General features: G+C 43.9%; 1 protein-coding gene across 2 annotated transcripts in view; it reads right to left on the minus strand.

Annotated features, from left to right (window-relative positions):
* Positions 1-15,804, minus strand: part of BLNK (B cell linker) — a 330,248-nt gene that overhangs the window by 215,108 nt on the left and 99,336 nt on the right. For both annotated transcript variants that reach the window (XM_073596065.1, XM_073596066.1), the window contains exon 3: positions 8,290-8,336. In XM_073596065.1, coding sequence (XP_073452166.1) covers positions 8,290-8,336 — 47 coding nt within the window. The remainder of the gene's footprint in view (positions 1-8,289; positions 8,337-15,804) is intronic.

Consider the following 15,804-nt stretch of genomic DNA (forward strand, 5'->3'; position numbering starts at 1 on the left):
CCTTGGCGCAACAACTGCAATCAAGCATTTGCGATAACTGGCTATGAGTCTTTCACAACGCTGTGGAGGAATTTTGGCCCACTCTTCTTTGCAGAATTGTTTTAATTCAGCCACATTGAAGGGTTTTCGAACATGAATGGCCTGTTTAACCACTTGAGGACCAGTCGCCGCAGTTACAATGCGGCAGGCTGAACTGATGTCATGGTACGTCGGCCGCTTTAAGAGCTGTAGAGGGGCGCACGCGCTGGAGGCGCACGACACCGGAGCCAATGCGTGTGGCCGGCGGTCGCTGACTGCTGGGTCCAAGGGCCGCATTGCAGTGCTAATGCCAAAGGGCCACATGTGGCTCTCGGGCTAAAAGTTGGAAACCAGAGCTTTAAGCCCAATCATAGCGGCAATTATTAATATAAAATATATATATATAAGTGCAGCTCTAAATTAAACTGAAAATATAAATAACACAATGTCTACCAAAACTGGGGGTACAGCTCAGGTGCAAACAAGCCAAAACAATTCCTTGCAATTTACAAATCCATGGAAGCAATTGCACATGTGCAGAGCGTGTGAGTGTGGCGTCCCGACGGTCATTTCATCAAAGGTGACGTCATCAGGGGTACATCTGATGCCATCACCTTTGACTAAATGATCGTCGGGACGCCACGCTCACGCGCATTGCGCATGTGCGATCGCTTCCATGTATTTGTAAATTGCAAGGAACTGTTTTGTCTTCTTTGCACTGGAGCTGTGCCCCCAGTTTTGAAATGTCTGTATGCACTGCAGCACAGCAGCATTGCCAATAAACCGCTTAAGAGACAATATCACACTATCCTAGGTCTTTTGTCTCTTCACATATTAACATACCCTGTTGCTGGGGCTGTCTGATGTTCTGGCTGCTGATTACCGTCCGGTGTATATAAAGGCTTCTGGCGAGAGACACTTGGATATTACTCCAGTGGATCTTTGAATCCAAACAAGCGCTTTGTGACCCCCTTGAGTAAGGGTGGTCACTGGCTTTCTGGTTCTTTTATTTTAACTATGGTGATGGGTGACACGCTGCCAAGCATCTGACCAACGCTGTTCACTTCTTATGGGATCTCCTTCACTGAATACTAGTTTACAAGAATTTTCTCTTTTTAATCGGATGTTTTCTATTTGTATATCAGCCATACATGAACTTTTTTTCCTTTTCATATATTCACTTTGTCATTCAATAGTGCACATTTTGCACATTTGTTCATTGCACATTTGCACTTTGTGGTATGGTATATGCTATATTGTATCATGTCAGTTATATGTAGACAATATCTTAATTTCACTATTATTCAATATTGCATATTAGTCGCAGTAATATTGCATATTGATCATTGCACATTTGCACTTTGTATCACATGTTGGTAGGCATTGTGTTATTTATATTTTAAGTTTAATTTAGCGCTGCTCTTTATATTTTGTATTATTCCTTTGTGCCCAATATCTGGGTTATAGTATTCAGCTGCTGATCTTTTTTAACCAAGCGCGGATATAATTTTTATACATATAGCAGCAATTATTGTCATATGTTTTAGGTGATTAACATGTTTTTACATCTGATTTCAGAAATGTTGTTTATAGGCATGATTCTACTTTCCATAAAGTAAGTCTAGATGTTGATAGATCAGTATATATATTATTTAAAAAAACAAAATTCCCCTGAAAGCTGTATGCACTTTAAATGAGTACAGTTTACCTATGAAGAATATATGAGGAAATTTGAGGAATGATTTGTTTTTGTAGTTATCTACTTAGTTCATACAGCTGGAACTTGCTGTATTCTGCCACCAAACAGAAACATAAATTATTGTTAAAGTCAGACTACACTCTGTGTTTTTATTTCATTTCGGAAATATAGATACTAGCTTTGGGTCATGACCAGCTCAGACACACAGTACTCATTATCTAAAACTGCTACCAATTTCACCAGTGTGCGATTCAGATTTTTTTTTATCACAGAATGTCTTGTAGTTATTACCTATTACAAGCATAAACTCTTGCATACCAATAAGCATTTCATAAACATATTATGTCTATTTAGATATGTTATCATTAACTCTCTTTTTACAGCATAGGCTCCATACTTCCTGTTACTTTTTCCAAGGTATAAATGAAAATTTTGATAGGGTCCTCCTTGTACTAGGTTTTAGCTGATATATAAAACAGAAATAGAAAATTGGCGGCATCCAGGTTTCTGGGTCCCCCTATCTGTTTTTGGAAAATGAAATGCATGGTGGTGCCCAAACTTGCCTAGATAGGATAGTTTACTTTTACGGTGATACTGACAGGTTTGTTTTAAGAGCCCAGTATGAGACTTGGAATGATAATAACCATAGACTCCAAATGTTTAAAGAAGAAGCACACCCAAACTTTATGCAAGTGTAGCCTGATATTACATGGGGTGTCAGGAACACTGTGCCAGCAATCAGGCTAATTTGTGTGTTCATATGCATGCACATATTTATGGGCATTAAAGCCTAAGAGCACAAGTGATGGTGAGCATGGGTATGTGCACCAACACATGCACATCAAAACATATGGGCAAGAATGTGGGCACGTCCACTGGTGCCAATTGCCAAAAGGGCTTTCTAAACCTGAGCTCTGCACAGGATAATTGAATAATGGTCTTTCAGTCTTCTCTCCTGTGTTCCTGATCCTGAAATGGATATTAACCTTATTATTCTACCTGACCTGCTTTCAGTTTTCCCTTGCCTGTCAATGTTTGTTGTCCATTAACAATATTGGGTTGGATGTCTGACAAAGATTCTGCTTGTCGACTCAGTGTCTCGCTGCCTGCACGTTGCTGACCTCCGCTTGTTCCTGACTCTGATCCTGCCTATAATTTGGTATCTTCTTGCTCAGCTATTACTGAACCCACTTTATGAATTGAAAGAGGAACTGGACTCTGGAAGCTGTAGTCAAAGGACTAGTCACAGAGACTCGTCTGTTGTCTCCCTGCAGCTGACCTTTACCCCATTACTGAGTTACCATGCTTTGTTTTTCACTGTGGAAGTGGTCATCTTGGTAGAGGCAAGGTTTCATTTCCCTATGTCAGAACTTTTAGCAAGGAGAAAACTGATCTGTATAGTAGTGACATCACCAAATCTGATTCCAAATCTGGTGAGATTACCAGTCAGAGGCAGCAATGCCTTAGAGCAGTGGTTCTCAACTCCTGTCCTCGGGACCCACTAACAGGCCAGGTTTGCAAGATAACTGAAATACATGACAGGTGATATAATTTGCTGCTCAGTGATTGCAGTATTCTAGTCTGCATCTCCCCAAGATAATACTTAAAATCTGGCCTGTTAGTGGGTCCTGAGGACAGGAGTTGAGAATCACTGCCTTAGAGTAACACTGCAGATATACAACCATGAATCTATAGGTACAGGAATGTGTTGGCACCCTTACTAACAGGAAATGCACTGCAATTTTTCAGGAGAAATTAAAGGCAAAAAATATTTTTTAAGGGTCCTACTTAGGCACAATTAACATATCTAAATATTTAAACATAACAAAGCAGAGCTTCACTTTTTAAGGTTTTTCAGGTCCAGTTTAAATGGTTTCAATTAATTTGCTTCCTCACCCTTTAAGTCATGGACTTGAATCCTCGTAGCTTTTAAAGTTTTTTTTCTAAGGTATAAATGTGATCATAGGCACATACTAATTATGCTGTGAGAATATTTAGCTAGGGTGACTTTCTTGACCATTGTTGGTCTTATAAATGAAGTAGCTCATCAAGGTAAAGCCTGGTACACACTATAGGGTTGATTTACTAAACCTGCAGAGTGCAGAATCTAGTGTAGCTCTGCACAGAAACCAGCTTCCAGGTTTTTTTGCCAAAGCTTAATTGAACAAGCTGAAGTTGAATTCTGATACCATGCACAGCTGCACCATATTCTGAGTACTCAAGTTTTAGTAAATCAACCCCTATGAGTTTTTTCTTTTCATTCAACCCAGCAGGTTGCACGAAAAAAAAACTGTCAGCTTCGGTTTGAGCCGCTGTACTGCTGATCGTGAGTCGGTCGGCTGCTGGTTTTCCAGCATGCTCACCCGACAGGAGCTGGCTTCTGTCAGACAGGGTGGCAAACACACGAGCCGAATGTCAGACTTTTTTTTTTTTGAATCAGCAAATGTCTCCCAAATTTCGACCCAGGGCTTTAGGCTGATGGCCTAAGGATAAGGGGCCTATCTGTGGTCCTTTACCAGATCCTAATGGACAATCACTTGGCTTAAAGCGGGATTCCGGTGGTAAAAAAAAAAAATTAAAAGTCAGCAGCTACAAACACTGTAGCTGTTGACTTTAAATAAATACTTACCTGTCCTGGGTGCCTGCGATGTCGGCCGCTCGAGGCCGACCCGTCCCTCGGCTCTCGGATCCGCCATCCTAGGTAAGGGAAACAGGCAGTGGAGCCTTGCCCTGTGAATGGCCCTGTGGTGTTCTGGGAACACACACAGTTCCCAGAAGACAACAGGGCCGCTCACCGAGGAGCAGAACACGCTGCGGAAAAGGAAGAGGCAGATTAGGAAGACTGCCTAGTAACAAGGGTTTAGGTAAGTTTAAATTTTTTTTTTTTTTCAAATTTTTTTAGGATTTTTGGTGATTTTTTTTTTTTCAGGGTGGCCCTCCACTTTAAGCTTACTATGAACTTGAATAAGTGTGCTACAAAGCAGACATATCAAACATCTCCAAGCATTTTGATCCTGAATCGAAACGTTTTATTCTAAGTCAAAAATACCACAGGCGATGAAAAATAATATGATGAAAAATAAAAGGCTACATTGTTAACTTTGAGCTTTAGATATTCTAATTATATTTTAGAATAATTGACAGGATTCAGGACAGTGAATCATGACAAGAGGTTTAATAATATGGTTTCATTCTTTAACATCGTCTTATTGCTGGCCTTTTTCTCTTGTACTTGATATGGGACCTCAAGCGCTAACATTACTCTTTAGGAGCATATTATTTCACACAGAAATAAGGACACTTTAATTATATTGCATCACTAAAATGTAAGAGACAGATGCTGGACTGTCATGAAAAGCAATAGTTAGTTTGCTGAGGCTGGGTTCACATTGGTCCGACAAACGCTCCGACATTGGGAGCTCATGTCGCATGACGTGTGAAATTTAATGTTTCCCTATGGGAGCCGTCCTAACTGGTCCGACACAAGTCGTTCCGACTTTAGAAATGCTCCCTGTACTACTTTGGTCCGACTTTGATCCTACTTCAGCCTATTGACTATCATTGAAGTCGGATCAAAGTCGGATTGCCGTCTCGCATGATCCGACTTCGGCACGCGACTTGTGCTCAGATGATCTTGAGGGGGAACTCCGCGCCAAATTTTAGATAAAAATCCGGCATGGGTTCCCCCTCCAAGAGCATACCAGGCCCTTGGGTCTGGTATGGAACTTGAGGGGAACCCCCTACGCCGAAAAAGCGGCGTGGGGGTCCCCCCAATCCATACCAGACCCTTATCCGAGCACGCAGCCCGGCCGGACAGGAATGGGGGTGGGGACGAGCGAGCGCCCCCCCCCTCCTGAACCGTACCAGGCCGCATGCCCTCAACATGGGGGGGTGGTGCCTTGGGGGAGGGGGGCGCGCTGCGGCCCCCCCACCCCAAAGCACCTTGTCCCCATGTCGATGAGGACAAGGGCCTCTTCCCGACAACCCTGGCCGTTGGTTGTCGGGGTCTGCGGGCGGGGGGCTTATCGGAATCCGGGAGCCCCCTTTAATAAGGGAGCCCCCAGATCCCGGCCCCCCACCCTATGTGAATGAGTATGGGGTACAGCGTACCCCTACCCATTCACCTAGGAAAAAAGTGTCAATTTAAAAAAAACACTACACAGATTTTTAAAGCATTTTATTAGACAGCCCCGGGGGTCTTCTTCCGACTTCGGGGGTCTCTCCGGTTCTTCTCCACGCTCTCCGGATCTTCTGCCGGGCTCCTCCGCTCTCTTCTGCTCTTTTGCCGCTCTTTTGCTAAAGCGGAGGAGCCCGGTCTTCGGTCTTCAATCTTCTGCCTTCTGCCTTCTGCCCTCTTCTCCTGATGTTGACACGACGCTCTCTGGGGCTAGAATGCTCTCTGTGCGCTCTGCTCTGACTTATATAGGCGGTGACCCCGCCCCCTTATGCCGTCACAGTCCCTGGGCATGCTGGGACTGTGACGTTTTAGGGGGCGTGGTCATCACCCGATGACCACGCCCCCTTATGCCGTCATAGTCCCAGCATGCCCAGGGACTGTGACGGCATAAGGGGGCGGGGTCACCGCCTATATAAGTCAGAGCAGAGCGCACAGAGAGCATTCTAGCCCCAGAGAGCGTCGTGTCAACATCAGGAGAAGAAGGAAGAAGGAAGAAGGAAGAAGGAAGAAGGCAGAAGGCAGAAGGCAGAAGGCAGAAGGCAGAAGATTGAAGACCGGGCTCCTCCGCTTTAGCAAAAGAGCGGCAAAAGAGCAGAAGAGAGCGGAGGAGCCCGGCAGAAGATCCGGAGAGCGTGGAGAAGAACCGGAGAGACCCCCGAAGTCGGAAGAAGACCCCCGGAGCTGTCTAATAAAATGCTTTAAAAATCTGTGTAGTGTTTTTTTTTTAAATTGACACTTTTTTCCTAGGTGAATGGGTAGGGGTACGCTGTACCCCATACTCATTCACATAGGGTGGGGGGCCGGGATCTGGGGGCTCCCTTATTAAAGGGGGCTCCCGGATTCCGATAAGCCCCCCGCCCGCAGACCCCGACAACCAACGGCCAGGGTTGTCGGGAAGAGGCCCTTGTCCTCATCAACATGGGGACAAGGTGCTTTGGGGTGGGGGGGCCGCAGCGCGCCCCCCTCCCCCAAGGCACCACCCCCCATGTTGAGGGCATGCGGCCTGGTACGGTTCAGGAGGGGGGGGGCGCTCGCTCGTCCCCACCCCCATTCCTGTCCGGCCGGGCTGCGTGCTCGGATAAGGGTCTGGTATGGATTGGGGGCGACCCCCCACGCCGTTTTTTCGGCGTAGGGGGTTCCCCTCAAGGTCCATACCAGACCCAAGGGCCTGGTATGCCTCTGGAGGGGGAACCCATGCCGGTTTTTTATTTAAAATTTGGCGCGGAGTTCCCCCCTAAAGATTCATACCAAACACAGTGCCGGCATTGGCGGGGATCCAAGTCGGATCCCCGTTCATTGAAAGTCGGACACATGCCGGCTTCATGTCGCAGGGCAAAGTCGGATCCAAAGTAGGACGGCTGTCGTGTCGCACCAGTGTGAACCCAGCCTGATGGTTAAAATAGACAGTGGCTTCAACTTTTGGTTTTTAATATAAATGGTACCATAGATGGAAAACATCACAAACTTTTTTTTACAGTTTATTGTAATAATTATTGGCTGCAAACTTTACAATTAACTTTTGAAAATACATAGTAAGATTTTTTCACAAAGCAATACATTGTCATAAACACACAGCGCCTGGAGGATTCCAGAAAAACAGCACAATACACACTGAGTACCATCAAGCTGCATACATACTAATATCTCTGGAGTGTCCTGCTGCCCAAGACGGCTATGAATGCGGCTCAACACAAAATTATGATTTTTTGGGAATTTTTTTGAAAAAATTGACTGGACTTTTATCTTTACAAAGAAAATATCCCACTCTTCACAATCATTCCTTATTCATGTCATCAGTTTTCCATATCATCATTATTAGTGAGCAATTATTTTCAAGGATGAAGAACACGAAGGGCAAAATTAGTACCAAGATATCGGATGAGCACCTTGAGGATTCATTGAAAATTGCTACTACATCCATCGAAGCAGATATTGATGCGTTAGTTTATCAAAAACAGTGTCAAATATCATACTACTTTTATGTTACCTTCTTTTACTTTTTTAATAAAAATATATAAAAATAATAAAGTTGTATTACTTAGATTACATTATCTATATCAGTGATCATTAATTTGTGATCTGCCTGACTTTTTCTGCTCATCAGCTATCCTTATTGTTAGTGTATGTTATGTATGGCCCAAGACAATTCCTCTTCTTCCAATGTGGCCCAGGAAGGTCAAACAGTTGGACACCCGTGAATTATAATGTCGTCATTATGGGCAGCCCCCAGGGCTAAAATCTCCTGGGAGGACCCATGGCCACAGACTGCCCTACTTTGGCAATTTGCAGATGGCATCTTTACACATATATTCAGCACATGTACAATAGACAAGTATTCATAAAGATAACCATATATCAGGTTGTAACAGAACAAAATAAACTGCAACTGACTTACGGTTGATAAAGAATGTTGAATTTATTCAGTTCATAATCTGTCATGTTCTGTAAAAATATAAGAAGAAATCATAAATCCAATGTACATGAAAATGTGCTCAATAAAGAAAACACTGAAATTCATTCATTCATCCTGCTATCATGTAGGCATAGTTGTAGTACACCAGTCCATCCGACTGTTTTAAAGAGACCCTGTTGCCAGACCATTCATATCAATAACAATTTTAAGATTACATGTGCATTTAACATATTTTATGTATGGTTTTCAAATGTAAGAGCTTCCCTTGTATATATATCCAAAAGCCCTGGGGCTGCTGCTGGGCACCACCATCTTGCATGTGATTCAACCACCCCAGCATAGGCAGGTAAGGAGGAGGCTTTGCTATGGAATTGACTCGTCCTGGAACAAGATCAAAGGAACATTGCAACTGAAGAGAAAATTATTTATGGGTAGGAAAAACACTGCATGTAAGCATGTAAAATACTTGATTTTTCTGTGCTCTTCTGTGCTTTTACTTTTTTTTAAGGTGGTGATGGGCCCTGTTTAAAACTTCTGGCATCTGGTATTCTAAGAACACCTCTTATCGAGCCCTGTGACTGTAAAGGCCAGGTTTACTCAGACCTGCCTTTTTTAGTCTCTGTTCCACAGACAGAAAGGAATGTTGTGAAGGTAAATTGATATCCAGAAGCACTTCCGGGAGGTTTCTGGATTTTGTTGTATCCAAGAACACAAAACTCGAGCAGCTTTTCTGACTTACAATAAAAAATCCACCCTTCCTCTGGTCTATGGGTGGAGCCTTGGCATCATCACATACAATACGGGGATATTAAAGTGGTTGAAAAGGCACACGTTTTTTTACCTTTATGCATGAAGGTAAAAAAACCTTCTGTGTGCAGCAGCCCCCCCACCCCTTAATACTTGCCTGAGCCCCCTCTCGATCCAGGAATGTCCACGAGAGCCTTGCCACTATAAGGACTCTCACTGTTAATTACAGCCAGTGAGCCAATCAGGAGATGGAAGGGGCACGGTCGAGTCTGACACACAGGTCGGGAGCACGCCTGCTTGGGCGCCACCATAGCAAGCTGCTTCTTGTGGGGGCACCCGGCAGGAGGGAAGAGCCAGGAGCACCGGCGGGGGACCCGAGAAGAGGAGGATCTGGGCTGCTCTGTGCAAAACCGCTGCATAGAGCAGGTAAGTATAACATGTTTGTTAATTGAAAATGAAAAAAATCTGCCTTTACAATCACTTTAATGCTCATATTTTTTTTACAGCCATAATGACTACATTGGAAATATTCTGGTCAACAGATGTCATTTGGAGCACTGACTCAGGTAAGGTTAATTATCACAGGAAATATTGGGTACGACAGGAATCAAGAACCAAGAAAAACAAAAAACAAGACTTCAATATCACTTTAACCTTGTATTGTATGTTTTGGAGGCTGGAGTGCAACTTCAGCCTGTTGCAGTTTACAGAGGAGCAGAGGGGGGGCTGGTGGCAGAGCTGGAAGGACCCTGCTAGAACAAGGCAGGTAAGTATTTTTAAGTATTAATCCTCTGCTCCTAGCAATTAACCCTTGATGACATTTAATTCAAGGGTGGATTTTTTATTTTCATTGGGTTGGACTTTAAGCACAGTTGCCTTGTTTCCTAAATTAACCAAAAGATTTCAATTTCTGGAGATAGCTTTATGTATGACCAGCTGAACGAACTTCTACTATTACAGTACGAAATCCAATGAAAAAGCACATATGTAAAATAGTAGGCATTGAAGTTTAAGCTGCATTTAAAGATCCAGTTTCCCTAGGACAGTGATGGGGAACCTTGGCACCCCAGATGTTTTGGAACTACATTTCCCATGATGCTCAACTACACTGCAGAGTGCATGAGCATTATGGGAAATGTAGCTCCAAAACATCTGGGGTGCCAAGGTTTGCTATCACTGCCCTAGGCACTTGTGAATAGTACTAACCTTTTTGCACCATGCCCTTGCCCTTGTGTTAAGGGATATTTTGGAAAAAAAAAATTCTGGATGTTTTTTTTGAGGGAGCATGTGGTCTACTCTATATGCAGAGCTACTTCACGGCTTTTTTATATATGGTCTGTAGATTACAAGACAAATGAAAGGAAAGACGGTTTCATGTTTCCTGAACCATAAAGAACCTTTAGCATAATTTGGATTCACAAGTAGTGGTATCAATATAGAAGCAAGCAGGAACATAGAGATCAAGCCAACGTTGATAGCAGAAGGTATTAGGTTTAAAGCAGTGAGCAATAAAGAGTGGTTGGTGAATCTTCAGTCAAGGGTTGGTACATGAGTAGTGGTAGATAAAGACGAGTGTAGCAAGATACTGGCATAAGCTTAATAATGTGGCAAACAGAAAGCATAGAGACCTGGCTTAAATAGGAAGTTCGAGAGAGGAGCAAGCAGTTCAGATCTCAGCAAGAAAGGAAAAAATTAATAAACAAATCAGGCAAGCTGTTATTTAGACCCCTTTAACACTGGGGCGCTTTGCAGGCGCTACAGCGCTAAAAATAGCGCCTGCAAAGCGCCCTGAAAGAGCCGCTCCTGTCTCTTCAGGGTGAAAGCCCGGGGGCTTTCACACTGGAGCGGTGCGCTGGCAGGATGGTAAAAAAAAGTCCTGCTAGCAGCATCTTTGCGCCGGTGAAGGAGCGATGTGTATACCGCTCCTCCACCGGTCCTGCCCATTGAAATCAATGGGCAGCGCGACTATACCGCCAGCAAAGCGCTGCTGAAGCAGCGCTTTGCGGGTGGTTTTAGCCCCCTATCGGCTGCTAGCGGGGGTTAAAACCCCTGTTAAAATAATTGACTCTGATTTAAAGCACTTGTGCAAGATAAACAAAAACCTGGAAACATGGCCTTTCGGGGGTACTGGAGGACAGGGTTGAGAACCACTGATTTAGAGCTTTGGTTGGCTCAGGGGGGGGGGGGAGCAATTAGCAGACACAGCCCTGAGTTTGAATCCAGTTCCTAACCACCTTCTGATTTCTGTCAGCAGTCCCTGTACCCCCTTCTATCTACAATTCTGCTACTGAATTTAGCCACGAATGTCTAGAGGACATATAAGAAAAAAGCTATCAGGATTTGTAGATCTTCAGGTTTTTTGCTTTGACACTGGCTCACCAATTCCATTATGGAAAATCCATAACTAGCTGAGGGTTAAAAATTGACACTCTTTGAGTATGTTACATTTTCCATCACCGCTCTGTACAAAAATCATTTCCCTGTTTTAGACTCAGAACTGGTTGTGCAGAACAGGCTTATGACAAAGGAGTTATTGAGTCTGGAAGGAGTGTCATGTCAGCAGAGATTTGCATAATACATAGGGAAAAGTATGCAAACTTTAAAACTCCTATGTGATTATCTTCTGAGAGATCTGGCTGTTGTCAAATGTCTTTATCTCATTTGTTTTTCTAATTCTTTTGTAGGATGGTTTAGTATATGGCTCTGAAAATGGAGAGCTCTATAAGGCTCCTTTCACATAGGGCAGGTTCTGTTCAGATCAGCAGGGAATCATCTCACGATCCTCTGCTGATCGGAGCAGAACAGATAACACATCTGTGTCCATTAAGTTTCTGCACAGCGGACACGGACAGAGCCTGCTCTATTCTATGGAGTAAATGGACTCTGCTTTCTGTTTAAATCTGACTACCCTCTGATCTGATACACCTAAACCAGGGGTCTCAAACTGGTGGCCCTCCAGCTGTTGTCAAAATACAAGTCCCATCATGCCTCTGCCTGTGGGAGTCATGTCTGTAACTGTCAGCCTTGCAATGCCCCATGGGACTTGCAGTATCACAACAACTGGAGGGCCGCCAGTTTGAGACCCTTGACCTAAAACGGAAGAGGACAGATAGCCTTCCATTTTTTTTTCTTTTAGTGGACCAGATTGGACCCGGAGGAAGGCAGGTGCAAACAGATACAAGTATATATCACACCTGGCTGATGCCCCTGAAAGCTGGAAATTCAGTGATATCCAGCTTGTTTCCAGGTCCTGGTCTGAGTGGTCAGCCTGATTCATTGTGAACACAGGAGGTCGGCCACTCAGCACAGACACCATTCTGAGAATGCTTTACATTTTCTGAATGAATGCAAAGAGTTCTCTGATAGGACAAAGTGGACATCACCATTCCACCTCTCTGCCTCATCCAATCAGAGAACGCTTTGCAGTCATTCAGAAAATGTAAAGCATTCTCTGACTGGTGCCTGTGCTGAGTGGACCACCTTCTGTGTTCAGTAAGCAGATGTTTGACCTGGAAGCAAGTGATCACTGAAATAGAGGTGTCTACTTTTTCATATATCCATCTTCCAGGGGCATTGGCCAGGTATGGTATATACATAGTTACATTGGTCTAAGCTGAATCAATGTAACTATGTATAATATAGCCATGCATGGAAAAATTCTTTAACCACTTGCCAACCAACCACACTATATATACTGCGGCAGGTGGGCCCTCCTACGCAAACTGACGTACCCATACGTCGGTCCGTGCATGTTAAACTGCAGGAACGGGAACAGTGATCTCTGTGCTGTTCCAGTAAGCCCATCCACCATACAGTTAGAACACACCCAGGGAACACAGTTGACCCCTTGATCGCCCCCTAGTGTTAACCCCTTCCTTGCCAGTGCCAATTATCATTGATCAGTGCATTTTTATAGCACTGATCAATGTAATAATGTCACTGGTCCCCAAAAAGAGTCATTTGGGGTCAGATTTGTCCGCCGCAATGTCGCAGTCCCGCTAAAAATCACAAATCGCTGCCATTACCAGTAAAAGCATTACAAATGTAAAAGTCCATAAATCTATCCCCTATTTTGTAGACGCTATAACTTTTGCAATATATGCTTATTGTGATTTTTTTTTACCAAAAATATGTAGCAGAATACATATTGGTCTAAACTGATGAATACATTTTTTTTTTGGATATGTATTATAGCAGAAAGTAAAAAATATTGTTTTTTTTTAAATTATTATCGTTTTTTTTTTTTTTTTTATATTGCAAAAAATAAAAACTGCAGAGGTGATCAAATAGCACCTATTTGTGGAAAAAAAAGGACATCAATTTTCTTTGGGTACATCGTCGCACAACCACGCAATTGTCAGTTAAAGCGACACAGTACCGTATTGCAAAAAATGGCCTGGTCATTAAGGGGGTGAAACCTTCCGGGGCTGCAGTGGTTAAGCCAAGTCTCTAGCCAAGGAGATGACACTTATACTACTATGAGGCACTCACCAAACAGAAACTATCATTCATTGAGTCCCTGTGCATTGTATCTTATGCCTTATTCCCTTGTGGGTACCCTGTACAGTACAATGGTGAGCACAGCTGCTAAAACTATTCTGCTTCTTTCTGTAGCTGTGTGTGTTTCAGGGTCGGATATCTGATTTATGAACTTTAATAAATCTGCTATCTGTGCATGTGTTTACATAGGAAGTAAGAATCGGACTCAGAGTCAAAGTTTGTAGCAAACAGATGGAGCTCATTCAAAGTGAAGTCAGCAAAATCACCAACAAAAAGGTCTAGCGTTGGAAGTGCAATCGCAGCCAATTACAAGGCATTCACTCATCACTAGTCATGACTGATACGTGGGGAAGTCTCAGCATTTCCAGCTTCTTGTTTCTTGGAAAATCTGTCTTGACCAGTTAAATAAAGACTGCAGAGATTCTGCGCTCCTTGAGAGAATGGACTCTGGGGAACTGGTAATTTTTTTAGTATTTTATGTTTTAACAAAATATAATAATGCAATTTTAAGAATGTCTGTTTGTGTAGAATTTGAAAAAAAAAATTCTGCACTGAAACAATAAATTGTGTCTACAGAGAGTTCACCCATTTATGTTCAGAGTGTAGACTTATATGTCCGCAGACCTTTGCTGATATTCCCTGGCTGAGCTTTACTAAGCAATCTTGGGAGACAAGGCAATTGGTTAAATGCACTATAAACCTTCCTACATGTACCTAGTGTTTATCAACTGCTTAGGATGTGCATTGGTCATGTATTGCCCTGTACACACAGCCTATAGCAGAGTAAATCTTCACATTCCTGTGTCAGAAATGTGTGCTTGTGCTCAAACATAAGGCATTCAGCATGGCTCTGCACAGGCTAATGCATGACCTCTGCCTGTAGCCTGAGAACTGACACTTCCTATGATGAAACTACATATTCCAGCATAGGTGTAGGTGAGAGCTACACAGTTATTAGAGAGGACACAGCCACAGAAATGCAGAACATTTAATAGAGAGATCACCATGCTGGAAGGGATGTGTTTTAATTTTATTAGCACTTCCATATTTGTGATGCAACACAGAGAAAAGCAAAGCATGGATTAAACATTGTGGGGGAGATTTACTAAAACTGATGCACACAGTATTTGGTGCAGCTGTGCATAGTAGCCACTCGCCTTCCAGGTTTTATTGTCAAAGCTTAATTGAACAAGCTGAAGTTAGAAGCTGACTGGTTACCATGCACATAGTTGCCAACATTGAAAAAAAATTTTCCGGGACACTTTGTTGGCTGTAGGCGGAGTCACACTATAATTAGGGGGCGGGGCATGCATTTGTAGGCGTGGTATAGGAAAAGAGAAAATGCACCAAAATGGGCGTGGTTTACGTGGAATAGTGGGCGTGGCTTAAATGGGCATGGCTTGAAAAGAGGTGTGCTTAGAGTCTGAGATGAATGTGGGATGGAGAGGGAAAGGGGGAAAGGGGGGTAGAGGGAGAGGGATGGAGGGACAGCAGACCCAGATCCTACACCACAATAGCAATGTGAATTTCAGAGTTTAACAATCAGCAGATAAAGATACTCCAAACACCTGGTGTTAGCGCTTCAATCATGCCGGCACCATGGTTGTTATGGTGTCAGGATGATTAAAGCGCATTATTACATTGTAATATAGAATGAAATCATTCAACTCACCATAATGCAGAAATAGTGGGACCCCTGAGCGTATCACTTGCCACTAGATGCCATCAGGTGCCCCCAGCAGAGTCCGTCCTTACATCAGGTGCCCCCCGCAGAGTCCGTCCTTACATCAGGTGCCCCCAGCAGAGTGCCTCGTACATCAGGTGTCCCCAGTACAGTGCCTCTTACATCAGGTGTCCCAAGTACAGTGCCTCTTACATCAGGTGTCCCCAGTACAGTACCTGTTACATCAGGTGTCCCCAGCAGAGTGCCTTTTACGTCAGGTGTCCCCAGCGGAGTGCCTCTTACGTCAGGTGTCCCCAGCGGAGTGTTGGCTGCAGATGGAGTGTTGGCTGCAGTCTAGCTACATCTCCTCAAGAGTGGTGACAAGTGGGGAGAGGTGTGTGGGTGGAGGCATGGTGACTTGGGGTGTTACAGGCTGACTTGGGGAAGGGTGGAGGCATGGTGGTAATTTGGGGGTGCAGGCATGATGGTGACCTGGGGGGTGCAGGCATGGTGGTGACTAGGCTGGAGGGGGTGCAGGCATGGTGGTGACTAGGCTGGAGGGGGTGCCATGGGGGGAGGCAGGCGCA

Source organism: Aquarana catesbeiana, linkage group LG08, assembly GCF_042186555.1.
Source record: "Aquarana catesbeiana isolate 2022-GZ linkage group LG08, ASM4218655v1, whole genome shotgun sequence".
Lineage (NCBI taxonomy): Eukaryota > Metazoa > Chordata > Amphibia > Anura > Ranidae > Aquarana > Aquarana catesbeiana.